Raw genomic sequence first — 25,520 nt, 5'->3', positions numbered from 1 at the left:
CACTCTGGTACATTTCCATTATACATACAGTATGTATCATACAGTTCCATAAATATGAGTTTGCAGAGTTAGAGATCTGTTATTTACAGCAGAAGATTTTCAGGGTGTTGGGACATGTCCCCACAGCCAGTCATTCCCAGCACTGACATCTTGGCTCTATGAATTCCAGCACAGAGTGGGAACACATCCTAGAAACAGGTGGAAAGTCAGGCAGCATGCACAGGGGTTAGTCCTCTCTTTGTTCTGATATATCTGATCTTGCTCAAGATTAACACCATCTGATTGGAGCAAACTGTTGCCCTGACCTACTCATCTATCCTGGCCCTGTGCTATCCTTGTCCAACTTTGCCAGCTTCTGTGCCTTGCTGTTCCTGGTAGACATCAAGTTGATTTGCATGTTAGGTCAAACTCTTCTTGAGTTCAGTAAAACCAGGACGATGGTGTGTCTCAAAGTGCCTTTATTCATGCAATAATTCAGGATTGCTAATACCTGTGAACATGGATTGCAGATTGTTGGGTTTGCCAAAATACTCTATTTACCATGCTAAGGCAAACAGCTTACTGAGAGAAGTGCGTAAGAGAGCACATAATCCCAAAAGACAGTTTAATACAAGTCAGAGTATGCTGATGTTTGCCAAAGTGAGATAACAAGCTAAATGACAAGAGGAAGTTTTTCTGGTAACTCATCCCAGCGCTAGCTTCTCTAGAAGCAATGAACAGACTGCTGTAGCCGACCTGGAGCTGCCCCACTGTGTTGTGTTATAGATTGCATTGCATGACTTCAGAGCTGTAATTCCTAATTAAGCTCTTACCTACCTAATGGCTGCTGTGTGGCACCCTCAGCCTCCATCAAATAATGAGCACTGTTGCAGGGCCAGGGAGTGCTGGCAGAGTGAGTGGGAGAGATAGCAAAATCATTGCTGATTAGAGGTATGATGATGTTCTGGTGGAAAGCAGCAGTGTGCCTCCTGGGCAGCAGCCAGGCTGAGAAGAAGATGAGCAGAGCTCGATGATGAGAAGCTGGGAAGGCTTTTCACGCTTAGCAGTGCTGGGATGAAACAAGCTGATGTCTGGGTTGGGGACAAAGAGCATTTTGGTCCAATACCTTAAGCCCTGGTGGAAGCTGTGTGAAGGATTGGAGGGAGCAGGTATGGTGGGACAGGACTCTCAGTGCAGATTTGTGGTGGACACTTGAAAGTCATCTCTAATTTCTGGCTTAAGTTCCCGTACAGCGTGAATCACAGCTTCTCAAGCTGATGTACTGTGAGGAGAGAGTTAGATTGTGGGCCAGGCTTCCTTCACAGCTGCTGAAAACCCTTCTTATACATGTCTGGCCAAACTCCCCAGAAACTTGTACTGCTCTTCTGACAAAAGTGCTATAGAGGAAAGCAGCAATTACTTTTACTTTTTTTCTAGCTGTGTGACTGGAGCTGTCTGGCTGTCCTTAAAATGTATTATTTGTACTTAAAATTAGCCATTTATTATTATTTAAGCACATTGGTAAATTAAGTTCCTTGACAGTTGCAGAGGCAATTAGATTGAGAAACATTGAATTGAAAAGTGTGGCTTCAGCTACAAGAAAGAAGGAATCAGGAGGAAAAAGGGAATGCCTCCACAAGCTGCATAAGGGCCATTCAGAAAATTGGACTGCTAGGGTAAGGTGCTGTTTGTTGCTGTATAATTTCACTCCACAGAGTTTCTTATTTTGTTGGTCAAACCTAAACATAGCAACCTGAATTGCCTGAAGACTTGTGGAGTGGCAAGTGTGAGGTTGCACCGGAACGCCTGACTCCAAACTGTGATCAAATTTCAATAAGCTGCTGTCAGACACCAGTGTCACCTCATCTCATGGTGTGAAGAAGTCCTTCCATAGGTGCCTGGCAAATCTGTGCATGACTTTCCTGCATAACTGGAATTCACATAATATGAGTTTAAACAGTGCTTCCTTGGGCCAGGTGTCCTCTGCTTCCTGAACTGACGGGACAATCAAATGTGTTGTTGTCTAGTGTCTTTGGAGGGTTTGAGAGCATGGCTCTGCTCAGACTGTGCCTAACAAACAGCAGCAGGAGCCAATTTCCAGGCTGAAATAAAGCTGGAAGAAGTACAAGTGGGGAGGGCAGTTGATTTTTGTTCAAAGCCTACCCAGATGAGATAGGGTCCTGCTGTATGTGATACCAGCTAGAAGGGTTCCTCACCTAAGCTGTTGGCTGTAGGAGCAGGAGCACGCAGGTCTGTTCATTCCTTTCCCAGGTCCAGAGAGTCCTAAAGTCTCCCAGGAGCCACTGGTGTTACCAGTTACTATAGCAGAGAGGCTGGTTTGTTTTTTGAAGCGCAGCCTTCTGAGCAAGAGAGCTGGTGGACTTGCTGTCCATGCAGTCCATACTGCTTTTGCTGGTTGTTGCAGACTCACGACTTTTGGTCACCCCCTCTCTGTCCTTTCAGTCCCTGAGCTACCTTGTCTCTCCCTTGTCTGTCCTCTACTCACTGATGGGAGAACGTTGGCAACATGCTCCAGACTGCACTTTTGTAAACATGGCTGAGATCTAAACCCAAGGATCTGTGGCTGCTTTCCTGGCCTTCTTTGAGACTTCTTTTGCAGGAGTGATAGCTGAAAGGCCAGGTTACTACCAGCAGGTTTGGGGAGGTGGCTTGGTCATCTCTGGAGCAGCAGGAGCCACCTAATGCTGACTCAGATTTGGGTTAATAAGAAAGTGTGTGGTACATCTGGTTAGCATGGGAATGAGGGAGAGGTTTCGGAAGTGGAGACCAGTTTTGGTTGGAGTCATGGGTCACTGTTGCCTGCCTGGGATGACTACAGCCTGTGCACTTCCAGCTGAAGAGCTCCACAAGAGTGAAGTCTTAGGCTTAGTTGCACCTTCAGCTCCATCACCTCTTGAGAGAGTGCTGCTGCCCTGTCATCCCTAGGGAAGCTGCCTGGGAGCCTCATTTTACAATAAACTGTCACTGGGTATGCCACATATGTGCTCCAGGGCTCAGACATACCATGCCCATCAGCTATTTTGCACCTTCCATTACTTAAAATGAAATTAAACATTTAATCCTTTTATTTTTTCTACTCTTTAGTGGCATAGCTTCATCAGGCGTGGGGCAGAATAGTGTCCTACACAAATGTGAGGCCTGATTTTTCAAGTGTTCCTCCAGGCAGTGAGAGATGATGGGCTGAATCTCTCCAGGCTGACAAAGGAACTGAGCCCACATCTTGCCTTTGAGTCACCTGAGTAGAAACCAAAACTGCTGGTGGATCTTACTGGGATGTCACGAACTTTAAGCTGACGGAGCAGACAAAGGCATCAGAGTCCAGTGTATATCCCAAGTAGACAGAATCATACCCACTCTTCTGAAAACCTTAGTGTTTCCTCTAGTTATGTCTGCACAGCTCACTGCCATATACATCCTGAGGCTCCCAGTACTCTCTGTAAATGTATTTCCCACAGGGTCACAGATTTCAAGCCAGTGACCAAGTGGCTTAAAATATGTCACCACAAGGCCTCCTATTTAGGTGCCCAAATCCTCTGTTGCATTTTGTTCATAACTTGTCTGAGTACTGAGTCTGCCCTTCTGCACTTTCAGCAAATTTGTGTGAGAACCACGTTCAAGAGAAGACAAAAAGTTCAGTCAAACCCAGAGGAAGAATGGTCAAAGTTTTCTTTCACTCTCCTCATTAGAAAATTCTACTATGGCTGTTTCTTTACTGTCCAGGTTTTCCCATAAGTCCTGCATCTCAAATGTTTGTGGAGCACAAGCAGAAGTACCATTTTTTCCATCACTCAATGTCCTTTGTGGTGAAGTTGTCCCAGAATCTGTTGAAGGTGGATCATGATCAGCATTTGAAGCTGTACTAGGACTATGGAAGCTTGGTAAACTCCATCGCTGAAGGTTTCTCTCATGGTCTGTTATGAGACCAGCTATGTTACTAACCTGGGACTCATGTTTGGGCTCTCCTATCACACTAGGAAGTGACTGATGCACCTCTGAACTTGAGAGGTATGGAGTCATTTCTGGGGGGAAAAAGTGTTGGTTCAGAAGAGCCACATTTGCCTCAGCTATGATCCTTTGGAGCTTCTCTTCTGGCATGCTTGCAGAACGCTCTGTTGGGAGCTCTGGTTTGTCTAGCACATCAGGTTTAATCTCCTGGGCTTCAGAAACGATGACCTCAGGAACTGGCCTGGCTGTGTCAGATGAGGTGTCACTGTCACCAAACTGTGCCTCGTTCCTGGAGGTTTCTGTTATGGGTCCTAGCTCTCGGCTACCATGAAGTCTGTTACTTCTGCTAACTCCTTCATGTTTCCTCTTGAAGCTTAAGGTAGAGTGCCTCCCTCTTGTGTGCATCTCCTGCAGCCGTCTGATGTGCCCTTTTTCATCAGCTGGGAAAAACACCGAATTCTCACTCGTCTGCCGGCTGTAGCGCTGGTGAGTGGGGTATGAAGGACCCTCATGGACACTGAGAAACCTCTTGACTCTTCTCAAGACTGAATACTGTCTCTGGTGTTTCTCCTCTTCCCAAGGCCACTCTTCCCCATAGAGAAACTCGGTATCAGCCAGCCTGCCAAGTAAAGCCAGGTAGTACATGTCACTTAAATATAGGAAGCATCAATACACATTTATCCCTCTATCTCAGACATAGGACCCAAGACATAGGAACCAAGGCCCTAGTGTGTCCCTAAAGAGAAGGAAGAAAAAGATGAGGATGCCAGGAAAGAGTGTCTGTGCCTTTGAATCAGCCAGATCACCCAAAGAACTCCCCACATCCAGATGTCTCTTCCCCTACAGACCAGGCTGGGAGGGCATCCAGCCAGGCACCTGGCACCATTTCATATTTGAGCTGCAGCCTTCTTAGGCCTAACCTTCTAACATGGTTAGGCTTGTGCTCAGGGTGAGGGAAAGGGGAGAAAGGAACCCTACTGAGTGCTGTAGTTACCTTTTCAGGAGAATCCTTCAAGAAAAATAGCAACAGTGAAAAAGCTACTGCTGGAAGCAGAGGACAACAGTTTTAAAAAAGGTTGAAATTGCTCAGATGGCCAAATCTCACTTACTGCTGGGGCATGACAGTGTCTCTGAAGGTCTCACTTGTACCTGGTACTCTTCTCCTCCACAGCCTTGGTGCTTCATGAGAACAACTATTGCTGCACATGCCAGTGAATTCAGTGCACGTCACTGACAGTGCAGTCTGGGCAAGCCAAACTGGCCCAGTTACCTGGCCTAAGGACAAGAATGGCAAAGGGGCTTGGGCCAAATCTGAGGCATGGAGTACAGGCAGGCAGCTCTAACCTGGAGGGACAGAGGAACTTCATCCAGCATTTGTGAAGATCATAGAATAGTTTGTGTTGGAAGGGACCTTTAAAGGCAGCTAATCCAGCCTCCCTGTGATGGGCAGGGACACCTTCAACTAGATCAGGTCACTCATGGCCCCATCCAGCCTGACCTTGAGTGTTTACAGGAATGGCACACCTGCCACCTCTTTAGGCAACTTGTTCCAGGTGTTAGCTTGTGGTGGCTGGAGAAGACTTTGGGTTTGGGCTCAAGTTTTATATATTTGCTTTGGACTTGGAAGAATTTTTAGAGCTTGTTTTTGAAGTTTGCATAAGAGTTATCCATAATTTTTAGAAATATGAACAAAGAAACAGTTCCCGTGAGAAGATAATTAATAAAAAGTTAACACATCAGAGCTGTTTGCATTCCACAGAAGCTATCAGGGAGCTATTTCTCATTTTCTCCTTCCTTAAGTTTTTTGTGTGAAGTACCTTTTTATTAAAAAATTGTTTGCAGACTTAATGATGTTTCTTCTTTGCCACCTTTCCCCCTAGAAATTACCTTAAAATAAATTATATTCTATGAATTTTTCTTCTTTAGTTTTTTATTTCCTTCTTTACCTTTCTCTTTGCCATTTTATATTTTTTCCAGAAGGAAATAACCTCTGAAAAGGCTGTGTGTGATAAAACCATTGTCCTTTGTAGTAGAATGCATGCAAAAATGAAAAAATAAGAAGAAAAAAAAAAAGAGAAAACCACAATTTTAAAGCCAAATTAAACAAAAAATTAAAGACATTTTATTTTTATAAAGGTGGGAAATGATGGGAAAATTATAAATATCTTGAGATATTTTTTAAAGTTAAAAAATGTCTACTGTAAAGTTTTTAAAAAGGTTTTCACATGACAGCATCTACTTGCCTGATATTTTGTCAGTCAGGATGGTATTTATGCTTATTGATCTGTCTGTATTACAGCATGGCACAAGTATTTAAACTAACAGCTTCTAAGCTAACTGGCCTGTCACAGACTCCTCATATAGATCCTGACAACAGGGGGCAATCCCATACCCTCTATTCTTTGTAACCATTGTCCTTTGCTGATCTCTGCAAATAAATACCTTCACAAAATCTGGCCATTTCAACTTCCATGCCAGGATTATTAGTCAATAAAAAGTCATAAAACATTTAAGATGATTTGTTGTTGATCTTCACAAAAATCTGGACTGATTTCAAGTGTCATCTACTAACTAAATGAGCAAAGGAATAGCTGCTTTGCTAATTGGGGATGCATGAAGAAGCAGTAGAAAAGCAAGTATCATTAAGATAAGTCAGTCACTGTCTTCAGGTATCATCCTGTGCTCAGAGACTATCAACATATCTGCTCAGAGACTATCAACAAACCCTCCCTGCAAATATGCTCTATGTATTGATTATACAATTTAAGATATGCATGCACAGCTTGGATGAACACATGGACCACTGGAGACACCCTCCCACCATCACCGGCCTGTCCACTCCCTCCTAATTTCTTTTCTCATTTCCACCTTCTCCGCTGGAAGTATCATCAGAGCCCACATCCCTGCACTGGCTGTCTGCCAGCCAATGCAGACTGTGGGGGTGGTGCCCTTTCTGATGGCATTAAGGACCCTTAGTGCCACTCACCCCATTTCAATAGTTGATCCAAGAAAGGAAGGAATACAGTAATCAGCAGCTGCTTTTGTGTAGGGTGGGCGGGCAGAGGTATCATTCCAGTAAATATCTTTCTCCATCCTTGGCAAGTTCATGTGCATCTCGTCCACAGCCAGAAGTGAAACCTTAAATTTTTTTCGCAGAAATCATATCACTTTCAACATAGTGGAGTATATGAAATAGTCTACTTTATACTCCCTGGGTCAACATTTCTTTCAGAAACCCTTTAACATAAGCTGTGTATGATGGCCTGGCCATTAGAAGAGACTCAGTATTACAAAATAAACCCCCTATATCTGCCTATACTCCTGAGAGAATAAATTTTATCATAACTTGAATCTTCTGGACTGCAAAGATATTTGTGCCAGATTGAAGTCCTTCCCACACGTATAATGAGTTAGATGTGATCCTTCATGCGCTATGGAAAATCTGTGTAAAGAGTGACATGTGCTCCTTGGAGTGTCCAGAGGTCAAGAATCTTTCTGATAGGCTTCGTTGCCATTTTAAGACATTCCAAATGAAGTATGTGAACACTCTTCTAATAAATTTTACACAACAGGCTCTAAGGCACAGTAGCATGAGTATCCTGACATGGTGCTAAGCCAGAGAGCATCTTTGTCCATGTGAAGTCCTTTCGCATTCTTGTACATACCTGCATGGCTTACTCTGGTTACTTTGCTTAATTTGGTGGTTTATGTGGCCCTTGTTCCCCCTAACTCCTGGGATGTGGTTTCCTGGAGTCCAACATCAGCTCAGACAGCCCTGTGCTTGGCTCTTTGCAGGGGGAGCAGCAAGGTGCTGTGGGACCTCCTCATGTCTCTGAGCTCCTTGACAGCAAAACAGCCAGGGCTCTTTGGGAATCAGGGGTAAAACTGCGCCCTTGTCATCTCACAGCCCCTGGGACTGGGGACACTGGCTCCTGTGCTCACCACAGATACTGCTGTGGGTGACAGCAGTATTCCAACATGAGTCATGCTACTGGCCCTGCTCATTAGTTCAGGGCCCTGCTTAGTGTTTTTACTATTTTTGCTGCCTTTCTCTTTAAAGGAAGGTTCATATACAATATTTTAATCACGAGACATTCAGATTACCAAAATTTGTTCTTATCTATGTGGGAATGAATTTTGGATTTTGCAGGATTGACCTACATTACATGTTTTCCCAGGCATAGAGTGGTTTTATAATTTAAAGTCAGCTGTTTGCATGTTTAGTCAGGCATTGTAAAGGCCAAATACCAAAATCACAATGAATTTGGTTGTGAAAACAAACTCTGTGGATCACAGCCACAGGTGGTCCTTCAGTGAAAGAATATGTTTTGCTAGCACTTGTTGCCCTGATTTATTCCTCAGTTTAAGACAGCATTAGATGTAATGATAACCTATGGTAGAGTAAAGCTAGAAGTAGAAATAACAACAGCAACCTGTAAATTTCTATCGATGCACCAGTTAGTTTCAAAATCATCATCATCTTCTCCAAACGGATTAATGAGCTGTTCAGCGACCTGGAAAGAAAACGAGACAGTGAAGAGAGGTTGGCATGCCATGTCAGGACTACTGCTGCAGAGAAAGTAGGATTGGATTTTTCTCTCTCTCCCTGCCTGTCACTTGCAATCACAGCTTGAGCTCCTGTGTGATTGTTCTGCCAGCCTAGCCAAGGAGCAGCTTGCTTTCACTATAGATTCATATCTCTGTGCCTCGCTGGTGCTGTCAATCACAATTGTCAGTGCTGGCCTGCTGGGAACTGAGACATGTCTGGGCCAAGGTAATTGTCACATCCAATAGTCATTACCTTTCCTTACTGTTGGCTTTGGCTCATTTAAAGGAATGGTTTAGCAGCTAGAGGCTCTGTTATTGAGCTGTTGTCTGCAACAGTCCACCAGTCCATAGGGTCAGTATTCCCAAGCCTTGCAGCTGGAGTCTGCTGGAGGGAGTAGGGCTCATCTCTCCACCTCAGCCCTCAGCCCCTACTTCTTTATCAGCATTAACCCCAATGGCAACCTTCCAGGGCTTTTGAGGAAAAGCAGCATACAAAAAACTTGACTCAAGTTAACTCTGGATCATGCTAGCCAAATCCCAGAGACAGAACCTGTCTTTAATTCAGCCTGCTGGCTTGGGTTTGTGTACCTGAGGTGGTTAAACTGCAGGGCAGAAGCTCATCTCATGGAGGACACAATCAGTGAGCTCAGACACATTTGTGGTGAGGTACCTTAGTCTGGGAGCTAGTCTGGATAGGTACTCTCTCTGGCTCCCCAAATCCAGTGAAAAAGCCCACAGAGACTGCCCCCCACTCCATGATTACTAAAGTACATTGTGTGGAGAGTAAGCACATACTGCTGATGGAGGGGAAAAAAAAAGGTTAAATAGAAAAAAAAATTTAGGAAATTCAGAGTGCTTCTCTATTTCCTAGTTTCTTGGTACACTGACATTAAATATCCTCTCCCCTCCATTCTTTTCTCCTTCTTTTTATCTTTTTAAGCCCTGGTTTTGAAGCTGATGGCATTCTTGATAACCCTTGCAAGCCTTCCTTGTGATGACCAGGGCCATGCACAGGAGCAGCAGAAGGGTCCTTGGTTTAATGTGGATATGGGTAAAGCAACTGTATGATGTAAACAGTGCTGTTCATTAACCTCACCATGGACAGCTATGTCTAAATAACTTATAGCTGTAAGGCAGCTGCTCCCTGCATATTTCCCCTGTGTGCCTCTAGGCTGTACCTGTGGAAAAGCACTTGCTGGCTCTCTGAGGCCACCTCCTCCCAGGCCAGCATGGGCACACAACAAAAGAACTGCTGAGTAGATTAACACTACAAAAACACCTGTAAGGTGGGAGCAATGAAAGGAGACAGGGGTCACCTCTGCTCACACTCATTCACATGGCATTACATTCTGGGTACAGCTATGAAAGTGCTGCAAAAGGGAGGAACCAGAACGCAGTCTGTGTTGTGGCTCTCCAGGGAAGACATGGATCTGCTTCATGTAAGCCAGTGGACCACCACCCAAAAGTCCACCATAAAACCTATCACATGAGCTTAAAAAAGTGAGGACTGGGACAGAGCAAATAGTGGTGGTGGTTTTTTTTTGGCTGACTTCATCCTGGCATGTGAGACGTGACTTTATTCTCCAGAAAATAACGTAGTGATGGACAACTAAACTCTGTATTTGGGCAGTTCATCTGTCCCTGTAAAGAAAATGGGGATTTAGAAGTGTCTCATGTAATGGGAAACTTTGGCCCTTTATTATAGGTATAACAGACCAGGCTTGAAGCCAAGGAATGAGCTCAGCTTACCCATTATTTCTGAGGAATTGCCAAGTTACTGGAAGTCAATACCTCAGGGCCCTTTTTGGTGCCTGGCAGCTAAAGTCCAACACTCTCAGCAGGAAACTGGCTGTAACCTTCAAGACAAAAATATCCTGACTCGGGGCACTGAAGGTTTGGATGAACCCCCAGTCTGAGGAAATTCTGCTGATATTAAATTAACATTCAAAAACTTCTTCTTCTCTCTTCCATTTCCTTATGCAGAATATTTTTCAGTTACAATGGCATCTCATACCTGCCACAGTCAGGAGCTGGCTGGAAGCTCTGAGCCTAACTATAGGAGGAGATGCTATAAACATCCTTGGGTGCTGAAGAAGGAAAACCCATTTCAGGGGCACCAGCAGGGCAGTCAAGAGGAACAGCTTACAGTTTTTAACCCTCTAGGTTAATGGGAAGACACTGCCTACAGATAAAGCCTCACTTTTCTTCAGAAGTTGCTGCCTTCACTGTACAGCCTCCCTTCCTCTTTGTCCTGCTCCCATCCAGGCTGGTCCCTATGCAGCAAAATCCCTTTCCCCTTCATTTCCTAGGACACAACACTAGAGTAGCTTGTCCTGCACACACTTTACTTTTCCTCACAATCTGCCAGCTTGGTGTGCTGTTTTCTCTACTCTACCCTTCAGAGTTGGCTGTGGGAAGGCATGTATATGACCAACTGTGTTCAATATAAATTCTAACAGAAAAGTTATATTCTAACAGAAAAGTTATATTCTAACAGAAAAGTTAGCTCTATGTTTCTCTCCATGACTGATAAACACAGAAGGAAATCTAATGGACATGGACCCCAATGAAAATTTTTTTCCAGCAAGTCTGTTTCAGAGGAGAGAACCACCTTGAGGTATGTGGCTTAATTACTCAACAATCAGATTGATTGTGGTATGTTAGCTAGCAGTCATCAACAGGCTGATGGGCAGCATCCAATTCCTCTACAACTCTTCTTCTTAATGAACATTTTTATGCAGCGGGTTTCTAGCCAATATTGTCTGTCACTCTTTTATAGCCTTCTGGAACTGGGGACCTTCAATTGCCTGCATCTGATGAGGTTAACATCAGATACTTCCAGCTTTGATCATAAGAAGAAATTATCATTCAGTCCCTTTCAGCTGATGACAGGTCTGCAACCATAGTTTCCCACTGCAGAATGGAGTGGGAGAAAATGTTTTTTAATTCTCTTTTCTGTCACTTTATAATTCAAGTCCTGAGACCCTGTGGGAGTAATACTCCCTTGGAGTTATGGTGGCATTGGTGCTACTAAAATGGGCTCTTTCAGATTCACCACCATTTCTTACCATATGGTCTGTCAGGCGGAATTAAAAATGCATTGCATGATATTTCTCTATGACCACAGAGCACTTCAGGCTGAATTCACCTCTGGTGTAACTTCAGTATTCATTGGGGATTTTACACGTGTCACAGATCTGACACCTTGACTTGCCCCCCAGGGAGGGTTTCCCCCTCACCTGTCCAGGAAACCAGCTTACCTTGAGCCATCCTGCATAGAAGAAGAACTGCAGCAGTGTGAAGATTGGAATGTAAATATCTAAGTCATGTCCCTGGTACCCTTGGTCAGTATCCAAAAATTGACGCCCTATCAGGCAGGCAAAGAAAAAGGTATAGACTGCAAGAGTAACAACCTGCAAAGAACAGAACTTCATTGAAATAATAAACCAATACAATCTTATGCACAGGGCAACCCACACCCAAAGGCCTTTGTCTGCCTTTTGCCATATAATTTATGAATCTGTAGGAGGTATTGCAAGTACAGAGGCCACAGGAATAATTACGGCCAGGAAGAACACTCAGGAAACAGAAGAACATTTCAGTGCTTCCCTCCCCTCTTCCAAATTACACAAGATCTTCAAAACATCTCTGCATTAAATATGCCTTAAATAGTTAGCCAGGCCTCCATGATCCTGTGCAAGTGAACCAGTGCTCAGTATCTCAGAGACTCAGGTTGGGACTATGAATGTTTTATATAATGAATGTTTTGTACCAACCCCCCTTTTATGGAAATTGTGTTTTGAACTTTCTACAGGATAATAGCTCAGTACCTGGGTATAGACCAGTGGAATTCCAACCCAGTCATAACCAAATAAAAGGCTACACCAAGACCGGTACTTATTCATCTCCTAAAAGGCAAAAAGAAAAAAACCCAACCAACAAGAAACCACAACAAAATAAAATTGCATGGGATACAATTCTGAACTGTAAATATTTTGTTGCAGTTTATTTTTGCACATATAAAAGGACAGAGAGAAAAGAAGGTATATATAAATTGATACTATAACTGTACCCAGCACCCCATTTGAATATTGACTTTATGAAGTTGAAGTGCTTAGTATGCTTCGTATTTCTTCACAATTCATCTTCTGCTTCTGTTTTATTCACAGTGTAGTGATACATGAAAGAGATTATATTACATCATAAAAATGATATTTTACCACATAATGAAATATTCAGGGAGATTATCTTCTCTGAAGCTGATAATAAAATCTTCAAAATGCCAAATTATTCTCATTTCTCATATTTTAAGCAATGGGAAAAGTATAAATTTAGAGTGATGTTACAATAATTTTTTACTTATCAATTTTTTGCTTTTTGCAATACCTTCTTAGTCATATTAAAGAGAATCCCAGTGAATGCTGCTGTGTGTTTAAGTGTGCATTGGTACACAAAGAAAAGTGGGATAAATCCTGAGTAAGGTAATTTAGATGACACAGGAGATCTGTGCATACTAAATAAAATGAATTATGTAAGGGAAAAGCAACATAGCAATTTCAAAAACAATAGATTAGTTTTTTCTAGATTTCCTTTTTTTACTTACATTCATCAGTGTCTGCAGATCCACACTGTCTCGAATTCTTCCCTCCTTTCGTGCCTTTGATGCCAAATTTCCAAACCAGACAAATGGGACCCAGTATTTCAGGTGGGGAGACTTAAGATCATCAAAAAGTTTTCTTTCATATTTTGTCATAAATCCTATTTACCAAAAAAACAAAACAACCTTCATTTATTCTATGCTATTCTATGATTCTATACATTTGGAGTATGTTTTTATCTGTTTATGTATTATTTGCTAAGAACTCTGTTAAACACAACTTATAATTCTAACTAGTAACCTTCTCTTAAAAAAAATTCAGGACAGATCTTGCTTGAAAGAACTTCTTTTTGCATTAATTACCTATGCTAAATTCCTCTTTACCAATATGGGCAATAATTTATTATTGTGTTCTTATATCTAACTGCTGACAGATGGTAGATACATAGAATACTAAGAATTGTACAAATTACTCTCTAGTTTCATATGCTTCTTTCAGAAAAATAAGAAACTGGACATATCAGTCAAGAAACATTTTTCACCAATGATAGCTTTCAGAAGCATTTGGACATATTGTAAGGGCTGTTACATGACCTTCTGATTCTGATAATTTTTTGTTATATCTGCAAAGCAGTGAGCAAGCAACAGAGGATACAAGTGCATGCATGAAACAAAGCCCAACAGAGTGTGTGCCTTCTGCCAGTGAAACACTTCCCTGACAGATTGTTTGATGTTTTCTTTGGGGTTATGAAGGCATGCAAAGTGATGAAGAGGGAATCAAGCACAGAAATCCCGCCGCTAAGGGGACACTGGGCCAGGTGACATGCTGTGGGGCTGCAAGCTGAAGATGCTCTCTGCCTGGCAATTTGCCTTGCTGGGGAGCTGGGAAGGTTTTAGGTTTCCTGAAGAGCTCTCCTGCCTTGTGAAGCTCTGCTTCCCCCTGCTGCAAGCAAGTCCAAGGTCACATAACCAGGGAGTCAGGGCTGTGTGTGACAAATCCTGCACCAGAGCCAATCTCTGCCTAGGACTGGCAAGGGAGCAGCTGCCTTTTGGAGCAGCACCTCTACCCCTCTGGGGAAGAAAGCTCTGCTCTGCTGTCCTCCTTCCACCCAGGCTTTGACAAAAACAACCTCAGAGAATTCACATTTTCCTTTCTCCAAATCCTGTATTTTCTGGCATCGGGGCAGTTGTCATGTTTGAAGGATCTTAGTTTTTGCTCAGGTATGTGACATCTATCATGTGGGTATAAAGCTTCTTTTGTTGTATTGACATTAGCTCTGAAACAAGACAAAGTTAGTAACATGACAGCCCCAAAACAGGGGGCCCAGCCAACCAATTACAAGTTTGAGTGCTGAAAATTCAGTAAGAGAATTGACAGTAGACTCCAATGAGGAACTAAGAATATGTCCATTATGGCTAACATAGTTCATGACACATGACACAGCAAACAAATAAATATACATAAACTCAGTTGTGATGCATAGAAATGTGAATTAAGTTAGAGGAGATTTGCTAAACACAGTGATCTTAAACATTCTCTTTTTGAGGAAAATGCCACTATTGTACAGTTGGAACAAGACTACACAGGAGGTATGAAATACTGCAACTACTGAGAAGAAAGGCAAGGACAGGACAGAAAACACTGTGGAAGAGGAAATATTCAGCAGCAAGAGACAGTACTCATGCAGTATCATAGAATTTCAGAACAGAATTAGATAAAGCCTTTAAAAGTTCCCTGGGCATTTTGCATTTCTCATAATTAACTTCACAGAAATAATCAGGCAACCAGACAAATTAACCTGCTAGTCATGGCTCCTGACTCCTAAAAGTCAGTCTTTCAGGCTGCCTTTAATTTTTGTCCAGCCAGCCTGTTTATTACAGGACAGGAAAACATGTGTGTCTATCAGGCTGAAACAGACAGACAGAAAAACAAAAAATTGAGTCTGGAGTAAACACTGGATGCAAGTCACTTGGAGGCTCTGGAAAGACTCAGCCTGAAGGGGTCACAAAGAACAGCAAGGATCAGTTCAGCTTTCCACTGAAATTGGGCACCTCCTGTTCAGAAAGCTCAACAAAATCTGATTTTTTAAATTATAAAGTTCAAATTGGCATTGAAGTTTTGTGTTAATATTGATTAAATATTCTCTTTGATTAATATTAATAATGTCTACTATTATTATTGCAGAAAATACTAATTCTGGATTGCTCTTACTGCTGGCAACACAGACAACATGCAGTTAAGAATAGCTCACTGTTATTGCAGTGGTAAGGAAACACTTTATATTCCATTAAATATAAGGGAGGATATAAAATTTCAGTTATTAAAATTACATGGTTTCTAAATATGGTCATTCTATTTTTATTTAGAAGTATTCAAAGAATTAACCAAGAAACTCTATAAACAAGAATACTGGTTTTGACAAGCATTGGAAGACTGAAGTAGCTCCAGAAAATGGGAAATATTTGTCAAACATTGTGTCAGGATCATGAAAAGGATGACCTAAGGAATGACAGGGCACTGAATCCTTGTGAAAGTTTCAGAAGAGTGACATGGAGAGCAATCAATAAACCATCAAAGGATACTAATGTGAGCAGTATCACATTGTCAGCCAAAGAGATATTACAGGAAAATTATTGATGAGAACACAAGCCTGGCTGGGACAAAATCACTCATGCTCTCCCTTGAGTGATTCAAAGAGTATTCAGTTCTCCTGTCAAAACTCAATGGCTTGAGACAAGACTGGTTCAGGTAATTCATATTAAATATTTTTAATACTAGTGGTTTGAAAAGAAGGATCATGATCAAGTAGATAAAAGTTTCATTTTCTGCTTCTGTGTTATGTGGGAAAGGATTAATTTAGGTGCTTCCTTCCAGGAGAGGATTTGGGACTGCACTCTTCAGCCACTCATAGATACTCCTGTTGCTGAGCTCACACCTTATGTTTCTCTTCATTGTTTCCCATCAGCTCTTTTGGGGTGTTCTCTGCTCAGCTGCTCACTCATTACTCTGTTTTTAACAGTTCCAGCTTCCCCCTTGCACCTTGCAGCCAACACGATTGCTGTGCTCAGGACAGCTGCTGGGCATTTGACACTTACAGCATGTGTGCACCAGCAGTCAGCATCATAAAGGATTGAATCCACATGGACCTACCATCTACAGCTCCACAAAGAGTGTTAAAACATGAAAAAGAGTCAGGAGGAAGGTCCAGCACTCAAGACTGTATCCTATAGAAAGAGCCTGCAGTTGGTGCAGCTCCTCAGTTTCATTCAAGCCTTTATGCAGTCTGCTAACAGGTAGCTATTGAGGGAAACAATATGCTTTCTTCTAATTAAAAATAAAGAAGGACCCAAACTTTGACAAAGTCCAGTGAATAGAAGATAGCACTGTGTAAGTTCAGGCTGAGAATAAGTTGTCGCTCTTCAACAGCAAGTTTACTGTTGTGAATGTCTGGTCACCTAGGATGCAGTGTAGTCTCCAGTACACCCATCCAAATTTTAAATCTGGGCTGATTACATTCCTAGAAGGTATTAGCTCAGTCAGAAACTGCAGCCTGATAAAGGATGCTGCTTTTGTGCTTTGTGTTATGGATGAGTCAGACTAGATCATTGTGGCACTGTTCTCAAATTTAAAATATATGAATTTAAGCAGTTCATTTGCTGAAAAGAGAAGTGTGTAGCAATAGTTATGTCACAGCAGTTCACAGTTTGACAGCAAAATGCAAAATCATCATAAGTTGTTTCAATGATGACTGTGCTGTAAGTATCAGATTTGTGCTGCTCACATTCATATTAAATGTCTCCTTCCCATGCAGTCTGACATGCCATGCCACAGGGAACTAGGGAGGGGATGATTGCAGAGTATTGTCTAAGTCATGGATATTAACAGGAGCAAAATGTACCCTGAAAAGCTCAATACTGCATCAATAAAACCTCTGCAGCACAATATGAATTAAAACCTACCAAAAAAAAGTGCCGGAATGCAGAGCTGACTACACTGTCTATACTTATATACACAGTTTATAGTAGAAGATTTTTCACTGTTAAAAAAAACAACAATCAAAACTTGCTTTCCAGTCTACAATTTTGGTACAATGCTGTGACATTCTGTCTCTTTGGAACAGATTGTCTTTAGCAATAGGGAGGCAGAGCTGGATTAGCTGCCTGGAAATGTTGTAATTTTCCAGTGCATAATAGAAGCAGATTGCTGGGGACAGTGACAGAAGCTTCCTTGACCTCTCACTGGCTCAGGTAAACAGTTTTGTTGCACAACACAAGGAAGAGAGCTTTAAAATTCAATGAATTCTACTAAATGGTTTGGGTTTTTTTTTAAGTAAGATTGGTGCATTCTGCCTGGCATTTTTTTTAATATCTATAGCTTCTCTCACATATTTTAAATGTGTACATGTATATTACACTGCATATTTTAACTTGCTAAAACTTTGCTTACTAATCCCTGCCAAAGGAATAATTTTAAGAAATTCAAGACATTCAGTAGAAAACATGACTTCGCTTTGGAACAGATCCCCACGTCTTTGCATTGCTGTTCTGCCTCTGCCACTGACCATGCCAGTCAGAAGGCACAGTGCCACACCTTGCCTTTAAATACTGAGCAGTCAGTTCTTGAGAGACAATTAAAGTGTTACATGACTGAGCTCTCTTCACCATCATTACACTCACTGTGTTATTGAAAGAAACAGAAAGCAAAGACATGTTTAATTCTTAGTTTAGTTATCACTGAAAAAACTAAGTTTAAAGTAAGTTTTTCAATACAAAGAAAAAACCCTCGGGGCTGAGGAGTTTTTTAAGTAAATCACAACACTTAAAATGTGCAATCTCTTAAAAATGCAGTCTACTTGAATAAAAATTGGGATAAAGCTGTACTTGTGAAGTGCCTACAGAGATCAGCCTCTGATACACCAGACCAAGTTATATCCCGGACATTGGGGCAATGCCATATAACAAGTCACCATTTGTTGTACTACATCATACTATATTGCAACTTTGAGTTTTTTGTACTTTAGAGGATGTTCCATATGCCTGAGTGTTTGAGGCAGGCCCCTCCATGGGGTCTGAAAGCAGATTCACATAAGACTGTCAAACTAGTTTGATTTCTATAGTGTTGCTAAAGACTTTAAGAACATTAAAGATGCACTCTTAGGGTTATACCATCTAAATCACTAACAAAAAGATGACTGCTTTGAGGTGGGTTAGTATGATGCACACATGGGGCCACAGGAACGAAAAAATGAGACTGGCTTTTTCCCTCCCTGAGCCCCCACGTCTGAGAGAAAGGAAAGCAATTTTGGGGAGGCAAAGGGCAGTACCTGCTCCAACCACATGGTCCATGGTGGGGAACCTTTTGTACACAGCTGTGCTGACAGAGCGAAAGATCAGCAGGGATGTTAAATTCACATAACGCATGAGAGTCCTCCTCAGCAAGCGCCCGTACTCATCTCTGCCCTGCACGCAGCTGGAGATGAGCAGCATCAGACGATCCGGCCAAGGCAAGTTCACAAACTGGTTCCACCAGCGATTCACCACCAAAGTTACATAGAACCCTGAGGGTTAGAAGGGAAAAAAAAGTCCAGTGCCTATCAGGATTTCAGGTACTTTAATTTTAGTTTGCAGAGTGTTGTTCATATCACTAAGCTGCTATATTTCCCAGAATAAATGCAGTAAGCCATGTCAAAACCCAGGATGCAATAAATACTAATTATTTAATGGACCTTGCAATGTAACAGTACATTCCAGCTGAGTATCTCATACCCATGAATTTCCAAATTTCCTCTTGTGTAGTGAAACTCAGGGAAAATTTATTTCATTGGGAGATCACGTACAAGGTATCAGTGTAAGTGGGCATGATCTAAATATATGGAAACCTTTTTTGTTAGTATATTAAAAACATGAGCTTAAACGTTGATGTGACAAAAACAACTTGAACTTGAGAAGTCCTGTTGGTGTTGGAAGCAGATGACCATTGTGAACCTCTAACCTCCCACATGCCTCTCAGCTCTGAAATGCTTCCATGCACCAACATTCGCAAAATGCCTGAACAGAGACATAGTTGAAGAATAATTTCACATTTATCTGGTACTTACCAAGCACAAAAGTTACTGGGATTTGTTCAGCATATTTGTCACAGTAAATTGATAATTTTTCAAAGAACCGTTTTTGGCTACCTGTAAGAAAAAATCTGCAGCAAAAATAAAATGTATCTGTCCTTCCATAATATTCTGGCGCTAGCTACTAAGTGCAAGCATGTATAAATAATCAGATATGTACACTGGGGAGCAACCTTGGCTAATGCCTTCAAGCAAATTCTTAAAGGGAAAGGTCCGAACACTTTTGGCAAGTATTAAAGAAGCTGGAGGAACAGTATTATTCCCTGGTTTTTGTAGTTTTTTCTCAGGACTAATCTGAATGGTACTACTAATTAGATCAATATGTCTGGAAAATTTTGCTGTCGCATACAGACCAAAGATGACAGCAAGCTCTAAGTCTGCAAGTAGACCTTAGTCTCCTTAATGGAAATGCTTAGGTCTGCTTGAATTGCAAAAGATTACCAATCAAATTCCTCTGATTTGAAAATGTTACATTGTTGCAACAGTTTTTAAATTCTTACTCCTATGAAATTTTTCTTTTCCACAAGATTAAAATTCAACTGTATTTTGCAATCAGGAAAATATTCACCAAATGATACCAAGTGGGCCACGGTAGTAGCTTCTGCCCACAGGAAAAGGTGTCTAATGAAATACAACAAGCTTCAGTATAATTTTTTTTATTTGTATAGGTGAGTATTACAGTTATTTTTTGACTTCTTATAAATGGAACAAATATAACAAATATTTGGTAGGTTTTGCTTACAATTGTGCAATAAACTGGAGCACATATAGAAAGCTTTCTGTGGTGTATTTACCATGGTCTTCAATTGCCTGACATTTCAATTAAACTAGATTAATTTAAATAACTGTGAGACTTTGGTGTTCCTTTACATATTAATGCTATAATTTTCTTTCTTTGTTTACAGGTATAGATTACTGAACAAAAAATAGCGATTAATCAGAGAAAAACTGAAGCTCATTTTCTCCTTGCTTCCAATAAAAACCAGAGATATAATTAGAGATCACAGTAAGAACTGAACCATAATTTTGATACTTCTGTGTAATGTACTTCATCAATTAAAAGTTTCACTGTACTAATTGATGCATTGCATCTGTCATATGGTGTTTAATTCACACCTTGGTGAAAAAAGCAATTCTTCTCGTAATATGTTCGTGCCAGGTGCTGGGTGACACACAGATAATAACCGTGTCTGGCTTCCATGCAGTTTTACTTGGTTCTTTGGAAGGTTAAAAATCAAGTTTGCATGCCTTCCTAGCTTGAAGCAAAATTTGCTTTTCTTGGCTATATAACTTCACTCCAAAATGATTACCTCTGAGTGTTGTTAAATTCCCACTGAGCAACCAAAGACAGAGCTCTGCAGGGAGAACAAAAGGTCTATACCTTTGATCTAAGGCAGGGAGGCACTCTCACAACTGACAGCTCAATGTCAGAATGACAAAAGCTGTATAACCTAAGCTTGCTCTTAATTTTTATTTATTCTAACTTCAGTAGGATGGTTGCTCAATGCTAGGCTAAAAGTACAATCAGCTGAATATGATAAACGGTATTGACACTCTACATATTTCCTCTGGGACCTTAAAGCAAACATGGAAAGGTAAACACACTGGAAAATGTCCAAGGAAAAGATAATAAGTAAAGAGTAACCTCCCCCCATCATTCATCAGCCTAACTCTAGGAAGTCTGAAACTTCAGCATAACATTTAATGAGATGTGAATTGGAAAGAGTGTACCTGTATAATACACTTATCGCTGTGTAAAGAGTAGCAAAAACAATAAATTCTCTGTACAGCAATTTGTAGATGCTGCCTTTCCACCTTAGGAGTAATCTGTGAAATCCAAAGAAAGTGGCATTTGCTACTTTGCTGGAATAAGTGACTGTCATCGTCGTGGTAGGCTGGGCCTAGAAACAGTAGAAGAGAAGCAGGACACCAACAGCATTTTAGACAGTGTATCCTAACCTGAATGCACCCTTGTATAGATAGATACATGGATATACATGTAAATTTAAACATATAAAATATGTGTACATAAATACGTGGTGTTTGTATTCATATATCTATAGAGAGGGAAAAATAAAAATCATGCAGTTACAAGCCCTGTTGAGACCTGCAGATTGACTGGTGCAAGGCTGTATTTGGGCTCTATGTCTATGACCACCCAAACCCAGCAGTTAGCACTGAATGTGGCCACCTTTCTGGGTGGCAGTAGCTGGGACATATTACACCTCTGCAGTCTCTGCTTATGCTCAGTTTGCTCCACTCTAGTGTGAGCAAAGAATAGGAAACAAATTTGCTTGACATTTTTTTCAAAATTTTCTATTTCTTGGTTACAGCAGTGAAGCTAAATTCCACAAATGCAGGTACATCCCCAGCCAGTATTTTTAATTGGTTGTGGAAATTATAATCATTGAAAAAACAAATGAGATTTGGGGACTGCTTCTTTCATTAACATTTATGACAGCAGCTGAAATTGGCTGGGGAATGCTGTTATTTCTCCCCTTGGCAGCTAGACTGCTCCTCAATACTTCAGCATTGCATGGCCATGCAAAACAAGCCCTAAGGCTGCTCAGGTAGGTAGTGTGAGACACGGTGTAATTAAAGTACAACTGAAAATACACAGGTAAATACTTTATGCTGGGTTTGGTACTTGCTTACCCAGTGCAGGGAGATGCTGCAGGAACTTTCACATGCTTACAAAACAAATCCTAGCTCCAAATGCGAATGAAAACAGTTTTATACAGCATGCAAGAAAGAGAGTAATTAAGACAATCACAAAATCTCAAGAAAGTTACTGTGTATCACAAATATTATTCTTGTCTATATTTTTGTGATGCCACTGTAGCAAATTTATTGGGGGGATGGGGGAGAAAAACCTGAACTCCTAGTTAATAGATGACAAATATTTTGTGCATCTTGGCTGTGTCTCTGATGCAGAGCATAATGTAAGCCATTAAAATTCACCTGTAAATGTGCCAGTTTTTATTTTAGTCACCAAGGGACTCAGCAGGGAAAAGACACTATAAGCCTTGTATTGCTGACAGGCTGCCTCTTTTCCTCTGCAGAATGATTGCTTGATATTTGACAGCATGGGGCTGAAGATTATTTTTTGTGTTGGTTTTTTTCTTTCTTAAAAAAAAAAAAAAAGCATGGGTATTAGTCTTTAGAATCCAGATGGTACTTTTTCTTTTCCTGAGCCTTGGCACAGACATTTAAATTTTTTGTTGTCATTGTTGTACTCTAAGAAGTTCAATGCAAGAGCCAACTTGTCTGACAGGCATGCCTGGAAATGCAGTCCTGTCTGCTAAAAATCTTGTGGTTAGGATGCAATACTTGAGAAAATGGAGGCAAAGATGTCCATTCTCCAGCAAAAGTGGGACTTTATGAACAATGAAAGAAATCTGTGGCTGGGAGGAATGGGGTAAAATAATATGCTTAAAAATATACTGCGTTTCCTGGAACTATTGTGGGAGCTTTTAGATCTTGCCCATTGATGTGTGGAGTATGTGCCTAAGCCATGCCACCAACAAGTGTGCCTCTATCTCCCCATTAGTATCCACTTTGTAATGGAAATCGCCAGTGGGAAATCTCCAGCAGGGACTTGGATCTAGGAAAGATGTCTGATAGTGGGAGGCCTTGTAGCTTGGCAGGAACCCAGACCCTCAGCACAACACAGGGCTACAATCAGAGGATGAAGTTAGACAAATGCAGGATGAAACAAAACATGAACTGCTAACTGTAGGGGCAGCCAAATATCAGAACAGGGGACTAGACAGTCACCCTCTTGTTTAGGATCTTTAAGCTGAGGGCAAATTGTAGTACAGAAGATGACTTTTGGGAAGAATTCACATAACTGAGACAGGCAGGGGCTGAGGGGTTCTGCTAGTCTCTCCTGGTGTCTGGGCATCTGTAGTGGGCCACAGAGGAAAAAAGATTGCTTGCAACACCCTTGGAGCTTCTGCAGCTCTGAAGACAAGCAGCCATTAGTGTCAAAAACATGACTCTCAGTTTCTGCATTGGAGGTTCAGGAAGGATTCCGTCTCCCAGCTATCGGAAAGTGGAAAGTGCCAAAAACTGGTCAGTAGCTAAGCTAGACAAAGTGGGTCTACCTTCTCTACAGACCTGAAGCAAATCCTGTCTTGCAAGGCCTAGTAGATTGGTTTTGGCCACAAATGCAGTGCTGTAGTAATAACAGGAATCAAGATTAAGAATATTTCCACATGCATTAGACTGGGAGAAGATTTTTATCCACCAAATGCAATTTGTCTGCTTGCAGCAACTATATTTCATTTAATCACAGTCCAGCCATCTCTTAGCACCTTACTCAATGCCCTTGACTCTGAACAGAAATTCTTGGAAGACACTGAATGCCCCTTCTTATTCTTTCTGCCTCTGAAATGGGGCAAAGACTGTTACAGAAATTTGGTGCCTTGGTTTCCTTTCCTTGCCTATTGCGTGCTCTGTATTATCCTCTTGCTAAGCAAATGCATTCCTAAACATTTATCATTGGGTTCATATAGGGATAATTCAGGATAATATAATTCAATGATTAAAATGTACATTAGGTCAGATTAGGTGATTACAGAACAGTTTTGACTATACAAAGCTATGAAAGACAGCTCTGCATTTGTCTGGTTAGATTTCTCAACACAGCAAACACAAATTTAAATCTGCATTTGTGGTTTATTTTTTTTTCTGACAACAACAACAACCATTTAGGTATGGCCTCCCCTTGCAACAGGAAGTTTTGGAGTAAAGCCTTGGGCTGACTCTGGCTCTTGCAGAGTGGTCCCAAGCCCTTGGTTCATGGGCAGCATGTTGGCAGAGAGTCCTTCCTACATTACTTATGGCCACAGGAAATTAAAAAGCTAAAACTGAGATGGACAGGAAGAGCAAAGCATTACGATGCCCCCCAGCACATTCCTTCCTAAGCACTCTTTTGGCCAGGGCTGAAGAAGGACAGAGTACATTAGATCAGATACCACAGGCACCAGGGTAATGAAAAACATTCCTAATTATCATGCTGCCCTTAAATTCATTAGCAGATATAGGGTTAGGCTTTTTGCTGGTATGGATTTGTGAGTTTTGAGGACATAACACAAGTTATGCCCATTTGATGCCTGTAGAGATCTTGACTCATATCTATGATGCCGCTTTTTTTTTTTTACTCAGTATTTATTTCCTTTCTGAAACTTTATCAAGCACAAACTGAAATGAGAGTTATATATTATTCCACTTTTGCAAAGATCATTAGAAGACGTTGAGATAAACAGCTAAAAATATAAGTGTGTCCTCTCTGTCAATACTGAACCCAATTGTAAATGGGATTTTTGCCTGGCTGAGAATTTCTGGATGCATTAGGATTCAGAGAGAAACCACAATACAAAATAACAGCCATCAATGTTTCCTAACTGACCATGAAAGGCTCTTTACAGAATATATAAATAAATAGTACCTCTATGCAGATTTACCCCTTGTCGTTGTTCACCTTATGTTTTAGTTTACGGCATAGAAGAGAAAGTGAGATTTGAGTTAAGCCAAGTATAAAAACATATTAAGCTTACGCTGTATCCACTGACCTGCTATTTTGATTCAGCAATCCAAGCCCGAAGGCAAATCCTGGACCCTTCCTCTTTCTCAGACGTCCTTAACCAAGTCCCCTTCAGATCTGCAAAAATCACCTTGCTCTTCCCTTAACCTGAAGCAAGGGGTTGCTGCTGCCGAGCCCTGAGAGGAGTGGACTGACAAGAACAGGGGTTAAAATGTCTTTCCACTTCTGGAAGTCTGTTTTTGCCAAGTACTCTGTCCTGTCAGTTACACAGGGAACAAACGCAAGCAGCAGCAGCAGCAGCAGCTGCTGATCTTGCTCTTTTCTAGTCTATAATTATAACGCCACTTGCCATCGGAAGGACCTCTTTCATTTGAATGAAGAATCTTGCAATGGTTTTGGCTGGCACATACAGTTTTTTTGCATTTTATTTCCTCCAAAATGGGATGGACAAGAAGGGAGCTTTTTGCTCTGAGACTTGTCTTGAAAAGTGATATGTCTCTAACACGGTCCTGTGAAGACACATCAATGAATAGCACTGATTAACTACATCTAAATAGGAAGACCAGAGACAACCCCACCAAACCTGAAAATGCTCCCCAGCTGCACCTTGGTCCCACCCTGGACCACAGCATTTGCTGCATTTCTGCTTTGCTGATTTGATTTGGGAAATCAGGTCTCTGGGGCATGCTGTAGAAATCACTCATCCCTCAAAACAGGCAGAGTTGCTGCTAGGAAAAGCCTCAGTGGACCTATTCACAAC

At 41.4% G+C, this 25,520-nt stretch overlaps 1 protein-coding gene across 2 annotated transcripts; it reads right to left on the bottom strand.

Annotated features, from left to right (window-relative positions):
• Nucleotides 1-452: 452 nt before the first annotated feature.
• On the bottom strand, nucleotides 453-25,011 carry BEST3 (bestrophin 3). Of its 2 annotated transcripts, XM_058805230.1 has the most exons (10): nucleotides 24,789-25,011; nucleotides 20,944-21,113; nucleotides 19,189-19,283; nucleotides 18,415-18,648; nucleotides 13,097-13,251; nucleotides 12,324-12,401; nucleotides 11,754-11,906; nucleotides 8,379-8,459; nucleotides 6,932-7,083; nucleotides 453-4,564 (listed from the first exon to the last, which is right to left on the bottom strand). In XM_058805230.1, the coding sequence occupies exons 2-10, from the start codon at nucleotides 21,093-21,095 to the stop codon at nucleotides 3,658-3,660; spliced, it is 2,007 nt and encodes a 668-aa protein (XP_058661213.1). In that variant the 5' UTR covers nucleotides 21,096-21,113; nucleotides 24,789-25,011; the 3' UTR covers nucleotides 453-3,657. The 2 variants fall into 2 exon arrangements, with proteins under 2 accessions (XP_058661213.1, XP_058661214.1); XM_058805231.1 differs by lacking the exons at nucleotides 19,189-19,283; nucleotides 20,944-21,113 and having other exon boundaries at nucleotides 24,789-24,901.
• Nucleotides 25,012-25,520: the final 509 nt, after the last annotated feature.

This window comes from Ammospiza caudacuta, chromosome 5 (genome assembly GCF_027887145.1).
Source record: "Ammospiza caudacuta isolate bAmmCau1 chromosome 5, bAmmCau1.pri, whole genome shotgun sequence".
NCBI lineage: Eukaryota > Metazoa > Chordata > Aves > Passeriformes > Passerellidae > Ammospiza > Ammospiza caudacuta.
The sequence above is the reverse complement of the archived record's forward strand: the minus strand, read 5'-3'. Positions and strand labels throughout refer to the sequence as shown.

What these genes read in the sequence shown, in the direction of transcription:
- BEST3 (XM_058805230.1), bottom strand. Translation starts at nt 21,095, where the DNA reads ATGACAGTCACTTATTCCAGCAAAGTAGCAAATGCCACTTTCTTTGGA. An exon ending in TCTATGCAGGATGGCTCAAG is followed by an intron (nt 8,460 to 11,753) that starts GTAAGCTGGTTT and finishes TTTTCTTTCCAG; the next exon opens with GTCGCTGAACAGCTCATTAA. An exon ending in GCATCGATAGAAATTTACAG is followed by an intron (nt 7,084 to 8,378) that starts GTTGCTGTTGTT and finishes AAAAAATTTAAG; the next exon opens with GTTTCACTTCTGGCTGTGGA.